Source organism: Typopeltis vanoorti, chromosome 3 (genome assembly GCF_054136105.1).
Source record: "Typopeltis vanoorti isolate ZY-2024b chromosome 3, IOZ_Tvanoo_1.0, whole genome shotgun sequence".
In the NCBI taxonomy this organism is placed as follows: domain Eukaryota; kingdom Metazoa; phylum Arthropoda; class Arachnida; order Uropygi; family Thelyphonidae; genus Typopeltis; species Typopeltis vanoorti.
The window spans coordinates 48,765,921-48,784,127 of record NC_143551.1 but is presented as its reverse complement, the minus strand read 5'-3'; the positions used below and the strand labels follow the sequence as shown (position 1 = coordinate 48,784,127).

General features: G+C 37.0%; 1 protein-coding gene across 1 annotated transcript in view; it reads left to right on the top strand.

Moving 5' to 3' along the window:
• The window catches only part of ninaC (STKc_myosinIII_N_like and MYSc_Myo21 domain-containing protein ninaC), a 579,315-nt gene that overhangs the window by 364,140 nt on the left and 196,968 nt on the right, over positions 1–18,207 (top strand). Inside the window, exon 25 of the mRNA XM_090415596.1 lies at positions 12,816–12,978. Within this exon, the coding sequence (XP_090271722.1) occupies positions 12,816–12,978 (163 nt within the window). The remainder of the gene's footprint in view (positions 1–12,815; positions 12,979–18,207) is intronic.

Sequence of the window (18,207 nt, the reverse complement as noted above, 5' to 3'; positions counted from 1 at the left end):
GATACTCAACTCTAACCAAGGTGTTCTGTTAAAATTTCAGGAATTGTCAAGTGTTCTGTTGTAAGAAAAGTTTGGGAAACTCTGCATTAAGGGATGGGCAGAGCTCTACTTATGCACAGACACAAAAGGCTCTAGCTGGGAGCCCTGAAAAATTAGGGTCAATTAAGGACCTCAAACAATGAAAGGGGGGGGGGGCCTGGAGCACTCTAGCACCTTGGGACCTACTTATCTCAGGAAAAGTTTAAGTACAGTCCTGAGGAAGGGTCATTACCCATGGAAGGTCATATTTCCTTATACAAGATTAGCAAAATGGCATATAACCATCTTATTAAAATACTCTTGGAGAAAGAGTTCTCAGTACCTTCCCATAATACATAGCAGCATACTTCTCTGAAAGGAATTGTGATGTGCTTTATGCTTAATTGCGAGGATACTTCACATGCAAAGTTTTGTTTACTCATGCTTGATAAAAGGACAAAAACAAGAATATAATTTTTTGCCAAATATAATGCATTTATCTGGTAAAGTATATTCATTGCTCATCACTCCTTTATTCAAATCTACAAATAATGTCTTTACTCCTCTATAACTCTCTTCCATTCTATTAATAATTTCCACATTTAACCTGATGCTCTGTGTGCTTACGCCCTCAATCTATTATTTGTCATTTCAATAAATTCTCCCTCCTTTGCTTCCATTACAATTTTCTGACCTCTGCTAAAGCTTGCAAAAACTAGAGGCTTTAATGTTTTGGATTTGGTGATAACTTCACAAGATGTAGGTGTTAATGAAGTGTTGACACTGCTGCCAGTTGGTGAGAGTGATCATGAGGTATTTGTTTGGGAAGTGATGAAACAAGAAAAGTTCACTGCCAAAAAATGGATACATGTGGAAGTATAAATCAGGTGATTATAGGAAGCTCTGTAGTCAATTAGCATCACTACCTTGGGTAGATGAGTTGAGCGAAAAAGATGTTGACAATGCATGAAAACTCACAAGGCAGTATCTTGACAAAAGCAATGGAGTGAAATGGATGAACAGTGAAATCAAGAAAGCTGTGCTGGAAAAGAAAATGTTATGGATCGCCACCAACAAGACAGTTGATGGCGATCAGATCCATGAAGAGTATAAAGAGCAGGTTAGAAAAGTGACGAGCATGGTAAAGAAAGAAAAGGTGCATTATGAGAGGAAATTGGCTGGTCAGGCCAAGGTTAACTCAAGGGAATTTTTCTGCTACATGGCAAGCAAGAGGAAGAATAATTATGGCAGACTAACATTAGTGGATAGTAATGGCAGTAGACTAACAGTTGCAAAGGATATAGTAGAATTATTGAATGAGCACTTTATCAGCATATATCATATTGGTATAATGATCTGGTGCAATATCCAGAAGAGAGGTAAGTATTAGGAGAACTGGAAGTGAAGGAAACAGAGGTGTATCATATGTTGATTAGGTTAGATGTGAATAAGGCTGTGAGAATGAATGACATATCACCACATATTCTTAAGGAATGTGCACCACAGTTGGTTATGCCCTTGACCTGGTTATTTAATGAAAGTCTTGCAGTGGGTAGGGTTCCAAAGGAGTGGAAAGAAGACAAAATAGTAACACTCACAAGTATGGTTCTAATGCAGAAGCCTCCAACTATAGGCCAGTCTGTATAACTGCAGAATTTACAACTGTATACTTGCAGAAAGATTGGTTGGTAAGTAATAGAATACAGAATTGGGTTGATGGACATAGCATTTTTTATGATGGTCAGCATGGATTTGTAAAGGGTAGATCCTGTTTTAGTAATTTACTTGCATTTTATGATAAGGTGACGAGTGTGTTAGATAAGGGAGAATCATATACAATGATATTCTTAGACTTTGCAAAAGCGTGATAGATTACCACATGATAAGTTGGTGTACAAGTTGCACAAGATAGGAATAGATAGTATATTGGTTAGATGGATCAGAGATTGCTCTCTGAACAATACCAGCAGGTTGTGTATGATGGAACAGTGTCTCAAAAAAAGAATAACCAATGCCATGCCCCATGATTCTGTTTTGGGGCCCCTGCTATTTAATGTGTTTGTAAACAATATACTCTTTATACTCTTCATAGATCTGATCACTATCACTGTCCTGTACCACCTCCATAACATTTTCTTTTCCAACAAACAATACCTGTTATTCACAGATTACCTATCATACTAAAGTGCATTCACTGAAGATGTGCCCACAACTACCTCTGGCAGCAACCCATTTTACCCTTTCATCACCCTCCAAGTAAAAAATCTAGTTCTAACACCCTTGCTAACCACACTCTTACACAATTCCCATGGTTCAACCCTCATTCTTTCCCTTTCTTCCATATACTGAAAAAAAGTATTGTTAATCCTATAAAATCCTTTTAATATACTTCTATCATATCCCCACCCCTTTTTTTTCCATATCAGGTAGTTTTTGAAGCCAGCAGACCTTCAATCTATTCTCATAGGTAGCATCTCATAGGTTTTGCTGCAGTCATTGTCACATACCTCTGGGTCCTCTTCACCACCACTTCATCCCTATGGACTCCAGGTGACCAGATCTGCATATGCATTAGTCTAGATGTGGCCTTATTAAAGCCTTATAAAGAATAACAATAACTTCTCTATCCCTGCTTGTTAGCATGTTCTTCAATGACCACGTAATCTGATGTGATGTTTTTCTGGCTACTTTTGGAACAATAAGTCCTGTAAAATTCAACTCCCTGTCCATAATTACCCCTAAGATCTTGGCTTCATCAGTTTTCTGCAGCTTATGATCCCTTCTGCCTAAAGGGTATCACATTATTGGCTACATTAAACTGGCTGCCATTTACCTTTGTCCATGCTACTACTCTAAGTCTTCCAGCAGGAGCTCTACATTACCTTCATTTACCATCACTTCTCATTTTAGCATCATCAGCCAACCACTGAATTTTGCCTGTCAGGTCATTACTTATATCAATAATGTACAAATTAAACAACAGAGGATGAAATACTGAGCCCTGTAATATACACCACTAGTCACCTTCCTTCTGCTGGACTCAACTCCTCTATACACCACTCTTTGATAACTGTCCATCATCCACCCTCTAATACAAATCACCAGGTTCATATCCATTGCATTTGCTTCAATTTATGCAAGAATTTTATGTGGAATCCTGTCAAATGCTTTTGCAAAGTCAGCAGTATCACTGAGTAGTCATTTCCTTTATAGAGCTACATTATGACTCTTTATTATAAAAAGTAAGCAAATTACTAAGGCACAACACACCCTTCACAGAACTATGTTGCCCCATATTACATTCCTAACCTACCAGTCTTGAAGCACCAATTTCTTTCATCAATTTCTCCAGTACCATAATCACCACTACTGAGATGCTGACTGGCATATAATTTTCTACTTCTCTCTTGGAGCCTCCTTTATGCAATGGGACTGGTTTGTCTCGTTCCACTTCATTGGCACCTTTCCAGTACTGAGGCTTAAATTCAGCTTCTTGGTCAGAGGAGCTAATAATTCCCTTGCATAGTCTCATAATACATGGGCTGATATTCCATCTAATCCCATAGCCATGTTAGCATTGAGGTTCTGCAATATTCTAAGCACCTCTAATTCTTGAACCTCTATTCTCCGATCAGTCAATGCCGCATCTAGCATTGCAGTATCACCACCTAGATGGTACACCCTTGCAGATTGATTACTCCGTAATTCAACTATTTGGTTTGGTTCCCCCCCCCCACTCTCAGCACTTTTTAAAATCATCCCTCCTTAATCAATCCTCCTTTTTTTACTTGCTGTATAGCAAAAGAACTCTTTAGGATTTCTTTTGGCCTTATCACCTAGCTTTCTCTCATAATTAGCTTTGGCCTTTCTTACCATACTGGTGAACCTTCTTTCCTGTGTCTTATACTGCTCATGGACATGCTGAACACCTCTCTTTATATTCCCTGCATAACTTTTTCTTTGTCTGCAACTCCTGCTTAATGATGCTATTCATCCAAGTAACTCCTGCTTGATTTATTCTTCTGACTCTGGGTATACATTCTGGTTTCTTCAAACATCCCCTTGATCACCTCCAATTCACCAGCAATATCTCTCTTTCCCTCCAAATTCCTATGCCAAGGCACTGCTGAAAGCTGATTCCTCAACTTGTCATAATCACCTGCTTTATAACAGGTGATAATTCCATATATATCTCTTCTTAACAGAAAATTCTGCATGTCTGGAAATCTCAGGTGAAGACTGCATGATCACTTTTTCCCAAGCAGAAGCATCATAGCTAGATGAGGGGTAACTGTTAAGTTCTCTGATGCTATGATCAAATCCATGACTTTTGAACCTCATTTCATCTTTAAGGACAAAATATATATTTGTTCAACAGGACAAATATATATTTTGTCCTGTTGGCTGCTATCTCATACCAAATAGCTTTAGATGAAATGGTCTCTGCATCCCTATCTTTCTGATATACTTCTACTCTTTTTTTTTGGCTTTAATTCTTCTGCTATCATTATCAACTCTCCCCCATCCTTCACCTTCTGTACTCTAAATATTTTGCATTTTATTCCTATGACTATATCATCCTCAGTCAACCAAGTCTCACTAATGCCTATAACTATACTTAGAGTGTGACGAAATGGCATTTTTCTGGAATGAAGATTAAAGATGTCAATGATGTTGTTAGTATGCCAGATGTGCAAGCAGTATTCAATAGTTGGGCATATTTATGATTTGTATAAGGTTAGTAGATATTCAGAGGTTAATTAATGCCTTAAGTACTTTTTTGGATGTTGATGCAGTAATACTTGAAGTTTGCCTATGTCCAGAGAGTTCTGATAACAGAGTAATCCGAAGAAGAGATATCTCATCTTCTCTAGATAGTTGGGTGTTGTTGAAAATAAGACTGGAAGAAAATGGTTCTCTTTTCTGGGAGATTAGGCAGAACTGTATTTTGATGGCATTGAAACTGATATGATTGTTCAAACCCATTGAAGAATGGTTTGGAGGCAGAAGAGGTTGTTGCTCCTGAGGTTGTGGTAATTGGTGTAGGACATAATTTCTCGAATGAGGAGGAGTATAGTGTACTACTGTCAGTAAAACTGTGTATTGGATTGGTAGTTAACTGGAGTAGGTCATTGATACACAGAAGGAAGAAGTAGGTAAGAGAACAGAGCACTGTGGAACCCCAGAATTAGTTGCATAGTTAGAAGATAGGGGACCCTCAACAATCACATGTAGCATGTGTCCAGTCTGAAAGCTGACAAATCCAGTTGCAGAAGTCATAGGATAGACCAAATGATGGAGCTTACTTAATAGATCTTGAAATCCTGGGAGATATCAAGAGCAACTGCCTAAGACTCACCAAAGTGTTTCAGAGATGAGCGACATAGGGAAGGAGATACTATGTTCACTGAGTAGTAGATTCCATATTGGCAATACTTCATTACCTTGAGTACTTTCAAGGTAATGAAGGAGCTAAATGTTGCTCTCTCTCTGTTGCTTTAGAGAGAACTGAGGTGAGGGAGATTATGTAGTAGTTTGAGAGTAAGGATTTGTCATTCATTTCAGGAATATACTGTATGTGGATTAATTTCCATGCTGCAGGATAGATATGAATCAAATAAGAAAGCATAAAAAGGTGACTTAGAATGACAGTTAACTCTCAAGCACACACTTTGAAATGACTGGTGAAATGATATCTGGACCAAAGATGTTTTTGGGTCTGATTTGAATAAAATTCTTTCTGATGAAAGCTCAAAAACAGCATGTGGTGAATGCCTGGAATGGTTGGGGAGGCATTTATCAGGGTCAACCCTACATGAATTGATTGAAAAGTAAGAGGCCAAAAGGTTGGCATTTTCTGTAGATGATAATGCAGTAGAACCAGCAATGCGTAATGGTGGTGGAAGCAGTGTTTGAGAGAAGTTACAGCCGATGGTTTTGGCAAGAGACCAGAAAGAATGACTATGCAGGCATAACTGTGTCAACACCGATGATGATTATTTCAATGATGCATTCAATACATATGTTTGAATCGGAAAGTTGGAAACAGTATCTAATCAAGGGAATGAGGCATAGAAGTTACATAAATCATCTCATTTCGCATTTTTATAGTGACATACAAATGTAGATGGGATTGTGTGCACAGTGCTCCATTGGGGAAGAGATTAGCACTAGGTTATAGTCCAAATTACTTAAAGGACAAACAGCATTCACAATGTACTTAGAAAAGTTACTAATGAGGAAGAGGTCCAAGGTGTTTGGAGAGAGAGAGAGAGGGGATTATCTTTTATTATTATTATTACTATTTAAACGCATGGATAGGCTTATGTGTTCGTCAGACATATTGTAATAGATTTAACGGTATTCATATGAACACAGATGGATAAGAAAATAACTATTTATTAACTTAGAAGCTAATTTTTTTCTGGTATCATATCCAGCATCTTCAGAGAACACAATTAATAAATATTAATTTGGTCTTAGGAGATGACTGTCTCCCAAATCTTTGGTAGATTTATACAGCCATACTTGGTTTGGAGTTAAGGTTTGGAGTATGTTTTAAGGCTTCTGTTGATTCCAGGAACAACCTCAAATATATACAACACTTTCGCTATGGCAAGTCAGGTCTTTCAGACCATGCTTTGGATACCCCAGCACAAAGGATCAATTGGAAAAAAACAAAAGTAATGCACAGAAGCTTCTACAAGTCAGATAGGTTGTTCCTGGAATTAACAGAAGCCTTAAAACATATTCTAAACCTTAACTCCAAACCAAGTATGGCTGTATAAATCTACCAAAGATTTGGGAGACAGTCATCCTAAGACCAAATTAATATTTATTACTTTTATTTTATTTTATTTTTTCAAACTTTCTAAGACTATTATTTGGACTACTATTTCAAAACTTTGAACTATTTTATTTTTTATTTTTATTTTTAACCTAGATGGCACCCTATTAGGACTTTAGTCTTTTGTTGCATGCTGCAATTACTTATACTAGCCCCACTGTTACACCGGACTGTAGTTGTCTTGCATTTGTAACAAACTGTGTTGTGTGCTCTGAAGATGCTGGATATAATACCAGTGAAATATTAGCTTCTTAGTTAATAAATAGTTATTTTCTTATCCATCTGTGTTCATATCAATACCGTTAAATCTATTACAACATATTATTACTATTATATCATTTTGTGGAAGCATGGAGGCTAACCACCTTATCCTCGAGTTACTGTTACAAAGCCAAAGAATGCTTGGAAAGGTCATGGGTTCTTAAATGCCTGTTAGGACCACTAATAAGGTAGGATATCATTCTGAATTTATGCTATCCTTACCAACTGCGTCACTTTCGTATTTGATAAGATATTATGGAGAAATCTATTAGTAAATTACAGTAAATGGATATAAAGTTGGTAACATGGATAATAGGGAGTCCAATTGATATACCTCAAAGAATAGTATGCATGTAGCAGAATCAAGAAGTTTAATTTTCTCAACAAATAATTTTGCATATATTTGCATAAAATTGCATATATATCCCACAAAGGAGTAGGGTTGTAGTTTTGATATTAATAAGCGCAAGGTGTTGCATTTTGGTGTGCAGAAATATAAGACTATGTACTATATCGATGGTGTCATACTGCAGGAAGTGATGATATTTGAGATTTGGGAGTGATGGTTGACAATAGATTGAAGTTTAGAGAGCATATTGCTAATGTTGCAAAGGCTGCACATCTTAGTGCTGCTATGATAAGTACTCTAACATGTAGGGATAAGGAAGTGGTTGTGTGACTGTATAAAGTACTGGTCAGACCACACTTTAACTATTGTGCTCAAATCTGGTCACCTGGCTTTCAGTGTGATGTGGAAACACTGGAGAGGGTCCAGAGACAAGTGACTAAGACAATATCAGGACTTTGGAATACTGGTTATGGTTGAAGACAGAGGTTGAAGCAATGTGGATTGCAGAGTTTAGTGGATAGGAGGAAAATAGGTGAAATGATAGAGACATTTAAGTTAATGAGAGGATTTTATCATTAATCCAGGTGATATTATAAAAAGAGTAGAAGGCAAGAGGGGGAGAAACCAGAAGTCATCCCTGGAAGTTATGTAAGAATGTGGTGAAGGGGGTGTGAAGAGTAGATTTTTCATAGAGAATTGTCAGTGAATGGAGCATTACCAGAATGTGTTGTTAATGCAAGGAATGTTAAGGATTTTAAGATTCGGTGTGATAAGTGTTATCAGTGAATGAACCTCTCACAATGAGTCTGCTAACTCCATGGAGGTTGCAATAATAATAATAATAACACACATAAAGGAAAATAAAAATTAATTCTTAACATTTATGACATAGCTGACATCATCAGGAAGATTAGTATTCTTGTGAAGATCATAACTTGATGTATTACACACGCACGCACACACACACACACACAGCCTCAGTTTGCTGTAGGTTTCTACAACATCTTTGTATGAGAGCGATATAATAAACAAAAGTGACAGTAAATGAGAAATCAGTGGATGTACTTTCACAATAAGGGGAAACAATGTTGAATTACTAATTGTAAATATACAGATACTCTGGGTTATGTGTCCTCTCATCGTCAGCCTAAATGAAGACAAATGGATGCACACAACAATTGACTGATTGTTGTATGGATAATTCCAGAGTGATTTTGTAACTTAAATTATTAGAATCATCATGGGATACGTTGATATAAATGAAAAATATATATTTAGTCCAATTAAGAAACATAATTTTTCAAGAGCCTCTGTAGCCCATTCAGTTTCAACAACACCCTCTGGTTGGAAAGACCTGGATTTAAATTTCATCTAAGTTGCAAAAACCCTTTATCAGGGCTTTTCAACTGAAGATGAGTTCGATGAGCCAGTCTCATGCAGAGGTAGTAGAGTTTTTCTTCCCAGAAACTCAGGTTTATCATCCTACAAAACAGGCAAACCAGCCAGAAGAACATATGCAATTTACAGACACAGGATAATGCAGGAATAAGGATTAAACATCCTATTCTGTCAGATCTGGTTTCAAAAGCTTACATGGTCTACAGAAAAGCATAAACAGGAAGGAACCTCTCAAAGTTTGGGAAATTATCATTTGTGGTAAACTAGTTTTCTTTTTTCTCATTGTGGGTGCTATACTAAATTATGTTTCATCCACATTTATTGTCATTCAAATAACTGAAAAAGCAATGCTAATTTTGCATATAGATGTCTATATGTTACACAGAACTTGACCATTGCCTTGAGTATACAGTGCTTTACTTACATTTAGTGTAACAGCTGATCAAATCTTGGCCCACATTCATAATTTAATTATATTTAGTAGAAATTCAGCATAGTCATTAAGACCTCTCTTTTAGAGGCATGTCAAGAATACTAAAACCTTAAAACTACTTCTAAATTCCCTACAAAAACATCACCCCAATTGTGCTTTTTTAATTATCTTGCTATCTTAATGGGGAGGGGGGGGTGTATAAGTTCCTTGGCATTGGTCCTCATTTATAGTGAAGGGGCCTCAAAATTTTTAAGAGGAGAAATAAAAGAGGAAACTCAATCTCAGAAATATTTATGAACTATTAAGCATGTAGAAATATGCAGCTGCTGTCGACTGCATAAGTTAAGGCATATGTAACTGTTCTAGCACAAAGGCTTTCTCAACAAACTACCATTCTGTAATCTATCTATCATCTTTTGTAATTGGTTAACCAGTTTCCCTCTCTGATGACTCACTATGGGATAGCTTTCTCTTTTCTGATTTTTCCTACAAATGCAGGAGTGCTGCACAGGTCTATACTTTCATCTGCAATCCTCCTATTCATCAATGGCCTCTTTTCAGGCCTCGAATCTTATTCATAATTTTGCCAGTGCAGCACACTCCACTCTTCCTTGTCATTTGACAACCATCCTTGCAGTACTTCAGAATCATTCACAGCCAGTACTTTAAATGATGATCTCTGTGCTATTCTTCTGTAGCGAGGAGATTTATCTAGTCAGCTTCAGATCAACTAAGATGCAGTCCTGCCTTCTTTTTCACAAAAAATATCTCACTTAATGGCACCATTGTATTCAGTAATACTCAGATCCTCAAGTAAGATCAGCTTTATCTCTAGCCTTTCCTGGCATAAGACATATCATATATCTATTACTTCCTCAGAGATAAAAAAAAATTAATATCATTCTCCACTCAAGATACTACTACTTTTCACCTTTATAAGAACCTATCCTCAGTGCTGTCCTCAGACAGCATCCTCACTGTTGTCTAGAGGATTTGGCTAATGGATAACTTCTCTTACAAGTTTATTTTAGTCTTTATTGTGCACATAAGCTGTTTCTGCTTTATGCCCTTTGATACAGATGTCAGTTTTAGGTTCAAGAGCAGTTAAGTGTTTGGTTCTTGTCTTTTGCACTATAAGTGGATTATTTTTGTTGGCAAAACAATTTAAAATTATTATAACAATTTTATTTTAGCTGTAATTAAACTTCATTTTCAAAATGATTCTAATGTTAATTTTTCTCTAGAATGATGAAATATAATTACACTGATATAGAGAATCACTATTAAAATTTGAGTCATATCATATTGATCATTTTAAGGTAAATCAAAAATTTGCAGCCCAGTCTATATGCACAAACTGACTTGTAGTGAATGGTCACAATGTCACTATACAAGAATTCTATTATTAAATGGACCTTTATGATTGTTTATTATTATTATTATTATCCAGGCCTCCATGGAGTCAAAAGACTCATCGTGGGAGATCATTTTTAGGAACCACGAAGTTTATCATACAACTCCTTGAACTCATTGACCATTCCTGCTCTAACCACTCTATCAGGCAATGCATTCCATTGTTTAACCAACCTCCATGCAAAGAAACCACTCCTCATGCTCTTGCTCATAGCTTCCTTTTGTAACTTTCAGGGATGGCCTCATATCATCATTCCTTCCCACTGTTCCACCAAGTGAAAGAACTCCCCAATATCAACCCTGTAACTACCTCTCAACAGTTTAAAAGTCTCAATCATATCACTGCTCCTTCTTCTATCCACCAAACTCTGCAGTCCACATTCCCTTAGTCAATCCTCGTAACTGACATTGTACAGTCCTGAAACCATCTTTGTTATCCGCCTCTGTACCCTTTCTACATTTAACTTATCCCCTTCAAATCCTGGGGACCAAATCTGAGAACAATAGTCTAAGTGTGGTCTGATCAGGGTCTTATACAACAGAATGATAACTCTTTTATCTCTGGAGGTCAGCGTCCTCAGTATTGCAGTAATCCTCTGAGTTACCTTCATCACTTTTGCAATATGTTCCCTGAATTTCTGGTTTCTATCAATCATCATGCCCAGATTTCTTGCATCCCCTACTTCCCCCAGTACAGTTCCTCCAATAAAGTATGCAGCCTCCAATCAATGTATCCCAGACTTCAGGACTTTACATTTTGCTGCATTAATCTGAAATCCCTATTCATTTGCCCATCTGTCTAATTTATTCAAATCCTCTTGCAGGGCTGCCATATCAGCACTATTACTGATAACCCTTCCCAGCTTCACATTATCTGCAAACAACTAAATATCCCCTTGCAATCCATTGACAATGTCATTCATATAAAGGTTGATCAATACAGGTCCCAATACTGAGTCCTGTGGAACCCCACTTGTAACTTTCTGCTTCCTTGATATTGCCCCACCATACACAACTCTCTGATACCTATCAGACAGCCAATCCTGAATTCATTTGACTAACCCAACATTTAAACCTATGTGCTGCAACTTAAATATCAGCTTATCATATGACACCCTGTCGAACGGCTTTGCAAAATCCAAAAAAATGGCAGTATATGCCTTTCCCTCATCATCTGCTCTTGTCACTTTATTATAAAAGGCAATCATATTACTAAAGCAAGCATGCCCCTTAATAAATCCATGTTGATTCTCACAGATAACATTACCCTCATCTGCCAAATGCTGTATATAATCTCTCACTAATTTCTCCAAGCTAACTACTACTGATAACACACAAACTGGCCTATAATTAGATACTTCCAGTCTGCTACTGCAGTTATGCAATGGCACTATCTTACCTTCCTTCCATTCCTTTGGGTACCTTTCTTGTAGCCAGACTTTCATTGAAGAGCCAGATCAATGGAGCTGTCAGTTGTGGGGCCATCCAGTCCCACAACTTTACTGACATCCAGGGTACTCAATATTTGGAACACACTCTCCTCTTGCACCTCTAAATCCTGAGCCTGCCCTATCCCTCTAGTATTAAAACCTTCTTCTCCAGGATGAAATACTCCAATAAAGTGTTCATTGAACAACTCCACTATGTCCTCTGCATTCAGTCACTCTGTTCCCATTTTTATCCCAAAATGTTATTCTTCCACAATCATTTCTCCTCCTACTGGCCACATAGCTAAAACATTTCCTAGAATTTTCTTTGGATCTTACTGTCAATCTCTTCTCATACCGGTCACTATGATAATTTCTGATAATTTCTATACTTGTATTCCATACCTGCAATACGTTTATTCAGATAAGGTTAATGCTAAAAATTTGTGCAAAGCATACAACTCATATGTTCTCTCTTTTTCTCTCTATCCTCACCACACATGCACGCATGTGCATTCACATTCAGACATGCTGCATGTATAAATGCATAGAAATTTAAAATAGATATTTTCTGAGATCTATTTTAAATTGCTTCATCTTCTAAGGTTCTTCGTTAAATTAGTGATGATATTTAAAAATATAAAATACATGAAAACATTTATTTTTCAGGTATTTCTCAAATACTACCATATGGAATATTTATCTCGTCTGTATGAAGATCAGATTCAAAAAATTATTCTAATTCAGGCACTTGCACGGCAGTGGTTGGCCAAGCGTAAGGCAGAGCAACAAAGGTGGAACATAACTCGTAGTGTACTTGTAATGCAGAGATGTAAGTTTAATTATTAGAAATAAGTATTAATTCATAGAGACTATTAGTTCACTGTTAGTGAACAAAAATAGTCAAATGAACCCATTAATTTGACTCTTTTTGACTCATGTCATAATAACTCATTAATTAAAATTAATGAGTCATTATGACATGACTTACTTCCGGGTTACCTCTAGGCTAGCAGCAATCACTGCAGATGGCATGCAAATAATGGTGATGATGATGGACAGCATTTATGATTTTTTTTTTGTTTGTTTGTTTGTTTTATTCTCTTGAAAGGATTTTTCATATTGAATCATGTGCTTTATGATGCTTTCTTTTTAACACTATTGATTCCACATCATTGAAAACTTTTATAAAAATATGTACTGATTTCAATAAAAAAAATGGAAATTATCCTTGGTAGATATTAATTAAATAGGCAAAAATACAAAACCTGATAACAAAATAGCCATTTAATAATTGCCATTGGTCAGATGTATCATAGTAATTGGTAATGTTTGGAGATTTCTCATTCTGCACATAAATAGTTATCTTTTTTATATGCAAAATGAATAAAGCACTTAAAATTGAGTTATTTTCTTTTGGTTTATTAGTTGACCATAAATATTAAAAGATCTACACAATTGTCAACAAGTTTCACCAGCTATTCTGTCTGGCTTTTTCAGAACAAGAAAATCGGTACAATAACGTTTACCAGTAAAAAAGAAGAATGGAGTAAAATGAAAACTGATGTATAACATCATAAGCACGGAGTCTCAGTCATTGTTCGTTGAGCGCATTGTATACTCCGGACAGGAGATAATTTATGTCCAAATGTTTTTCAGTATCATACCTTGATTTCTGTTTAGATTATCTCCTGTCCGGAGTACAAATGCAGCTTCTTTGAAGTTTCTACATCTAAAATCTTCTTCTATATAAGCCATGGAGCTGTTATCCCAATCGATGGAGTGGTGAGAAATCGAGAAATGATGGGCTAATCCTGAAGTGTCTGTTCTGTTGTTGTTCACATCTATTACATGTTCTTTTTTTCAAATTTCTAGGTTTCTTGAAGTTTGGCCTATATAATTTAACCCACAGGAACAGTGGATGTTGTATACACCTGCGTATTTGTAAAAGGCATTACTGTCCTTAGGAGATCTTAAGATGTGTCGTATAGTTTGACAGGTTTAAGAGAAACTCTGACGTTGAAAGACCTCATGAGTTTGGCTATTTTTGTTGAAACTGAGCCAGCATAAGGGATAGCAATAGAAGATGCATATTGTGTGACAGGAGGTAGTTGCTGTGAATTATTCCTATGAAGAATCGTTTGGATTATATTTTTTGGATAACCGTTGTTTACCATTTTGAGATATGAGAGTGAGTTCATCAAGGAGATCTTTTTCTTCTGAGATAATATTGATTGCTCTATTTTTAAGCATATGTATAATGCTAAGTTTTTGAGTATAATGGTGAGCTGATTTGAAATGTAGGTAACGTCCAGTGTCTGTAGGTTTTCGATATATTGTGAGCTGGATTTATCCATTCTCTTGTTTCTTTATTAGTCTATCTAGAATAGGTAATTAATTATTCTTTTCCAACTCTAACGTGAACTTTATTTTCTGATGGAAGGAATTTATTTTTGTAAGGAACTCAAATAAGGTGTTTTCTGTGTCTTTCCAAATAATGAACATATCATTTACGTATCTCCACCAAATCAACAGCTTTGGATTTACTTTGGAAAGGTTATAAATTGGCATTTATATGCTATATACTAATGCCAGGAGCATCTGGAATAAAGGAGAGGAATTGGTGGCGCAGATAGCATCAGCTTGGCCAAAAATTATTGGGATCACTGAGACGTGGTTGACAGAAGAGGATATAATAACAGGAATAGAAGTCGCCGGGTACAGCATTTTTCAGCATGAAAGGAAGGGAAAGCATGGTGGTGGAGTACTGCTTATGATAAGTAACGACCTATGTCCTCTAAGAGTGAAAACTTTGGAAGTGACACTAATGATTTTGAAAGCATATGGTGTGAGGTAGAGGTGGGCAAGACAGGATATTTATGGGGTGTTGCTACAGACCCAGGAGTACAGAGAGTGGGGACCAGGAAATGTTTAGACAGTTGAGTTTTGGCAAGTACAAGAAGAATGATTGTTATGGGAGATTTAAACTACAGTAGTATAAACTGGGGAGAGGAAGATGCATGTAGCAATAAGGGAATGGAATTTCTAGAATTCTTGAGGGACAAATGTAATAGAGGAAACAAGAGGTTCAAGAGTTTTGGATTTGATTATAGCATCAGACAAGTTGATAATAACTGAGATGACATCTCTCCCACCAGTTGGAGAGAGTGACCATATGATTTTAACTTGGAAAATGAATAGACATACAGGAGTATCAAAGAGACGGGATGAAATTATAAGGTAGGTGATTATAATAGCCTAAGACGTCAAATTGGGGAAGTTTCATAGAGGGAGGAATTGGAAGGCCGGGATATCATTAGTGCATGGGAAATTATGAAAGAATATTTGTTAGCAGCAATAGTAAGTTGTATACCACGAGTGAACAAGAGGACACAATTTGAAGTAAAGTAGATGACAAACAATATTAAACAGGAATTGCATGTGAAAAAGAGGCTGTGGATGAGATATAAGGAGACAGGTGAAAATAAGATGCATGAAGAGTATAAGACATAGGCCAGAAGAGTGACTAGTGTGGTAAGGAAGACGAAACTAGAATATGAGAGGAGATTAGCCCTAAGATCCAAAGAAAATCCTAAGAAATTTTTTAGATATGTGGCCAGTAGGAGGAGAAATAACTATGGAAGAATGATATTTTGGGATAAAAATGGGAATAGAGTGACTGATGCAGAGGACATAGTGTAATTGTTCAATGACCACTTTATTGGAGTATTTCATCCTGGAGGAGTCAGTTTTAATGCTAAAGGGATAGGGCAGGTTCAAGGTTTAGAGGTACAGCAGGATAGTGTGTTTCAAATACTGAGTACTCTGGATGGTGTTTCACCACGAGTTTTGAGAGAATGTGCTAAGGAACTGACAGTGCCTTTGACCTGGCTTTTCATTGAAAGTCTGGCTGTGAGAAAGGTGCCCATGGAATGGAAGGAAGGTAAGATAGTGCCATTGCATAAGGACAGTAGCAGACTAGAAGTGTCTAATTATAGGTCAGTTTGTGTGTCATCAGTAGTTAGTAAGATCTTGGAGAAAGTAGTAAAGGACCATATACAGCATTGGGCAGATGAGGGTAATGTTATCTGTGGGAGTCAACATGGATTTGTGAAGGGACGCTCTTGTTTTAGCAATATGCTAGCCTTTTATGATAAAGTTACAAGAGCATTAGATGAGGAAAAGGCATATACTGCCATTTTCTTAGACTTAGCGAAGGCATTTTTGACAGGGTGCCACATGATAAGCTAATATTTAAGTTGCAGCACATCGGTCTGGATGTCAGATTGGTCAGCTGGATTCAGGATTGGCTGTCCAATAGGTATCAGAGAGTTGTGTATGGTGGGACAGTTTGAAGGAAGCAGAGGGTTACAAGTGGGATCCCACAGGGGCTCAGTACTGGGACCTATATCGTTTAACCTTTATATCAATGACATTGTAAGGGGATATTCAGTTGTTTGCAGTTGATGCGAAGCTGGGAAGGATTATTAGTAATAGTGCAGATGCAGCAGCTCTACAAGAAGATTTGAATAAACTAGATAGATGTACAAATGAATGGGGGGTATCGGTTTAATGCAGCAAAATGTAAGGTCTTGAGGTTTCGGAAACATTGATGGGACACTGCATACTCTATGGGAGGAGTTATACTGGAGGAAATAGGGGGGACAAGAGATCTGGGGTTGATGATTGATAGAAACTTGAAATTTAGGGGACATATTGCAAAGGTGAAGGTAACACAGGGAATTGCTGCAATAATGAGAAGGACACTGACCTGCAGAGATAAAATAGTTATCATTCCATTGTATAAGACCCTGATCAGACCACACTTGGACTATTGTTCTCAGATTTGGTCGCCAGGATTTGAAGGGGATAAATTAACTGTGGAAAGTGTACAAAGGCAGATAATAAAGATGGTTTCAGGACTGTAACCATCTGTACAATGATAGTTATGAGGATTGGCTGAGGGAATGTCGACTGCAGAGTTTGGTGGATAGAAGGAGAGGTGATATGATTGAGACTTTTAAACTGTTGAGAAGTGGTTACAGGGTTGACACTGGGGAGTTTTTTGCTTGGTTGAACAGCGGGAAGGAGTGATGACAAGAAGCCATCCCTGGAAGTTACGAAAGGAAACTGTGAGGAAGAGGGTGGAGAGTGGTTTCTTTGCATGGAGGGTGGTTGAACCATGGAATGCATTTCCTGATGGAGTGGTGAGAGTGAGAACGGTCAATGAGTTCAAGGACTGGTATGATAGACTTTGTATATCTTAGGGGGGGGGAACCTCCCTTCGATGAGTCTTGATAGAGTTTGAGTTTCTTAGGAAGGACCTCCCACGATGAGTCTTTTGACTCCATGGTGGTCTGAATAATAATAATAATAAATAATATCAGCTTCTAGTTTTTCCATGAACAAATCAGTGCAGGGAGGTGACAAGGGATTGCCCACAGCTAAGCTATCCAGTTGTTCATAAATAGTATTATTTACTTTAAAATAATTTGATTTGAGGCAATGGCGAAAGAGCTGAACTAGGTCATGTGGATAGAGATTTTCTATGATCTTGGTAACTTCTTCAACAAGTACATTTGTGAATAACGACACTACATCAAGACTTGCAAGTACAAGTATTTGTACTTGCAAGTCTTGATGTATTTCAGATGGTGATGCCTTTTAATTTTTCTGTGAAATGCTTACAGTTCTTTATGAAGGAATCCGATTTCTTTATATTATCTTTCAAAAGACCAGCTAGATATTTAGCTAGTATATATGTCAGAGAATTTCTACCATTGGCAATCGGGTGGAGCGGAACTCCAACTTTGTGCACTTTTGGTGCACCATATAAGTGTGGCATCAATGGGTGTAGATATATTAGACTTCGTTGTAATTCCAAAGGCCACCTCGTCATATTACGTAATAGGAAATTAGTCTCATTTTGATTTTTTGTAGTTGGATCTACATCCAATATGCGATAGATTGATGTGTCTGAAACTAAATCAATGATCTTCATTAGGTAGTGTTTGGTTCAAAATAACCATCGAGTTGCCTTTGTCTGCCTTTAGGATGATTA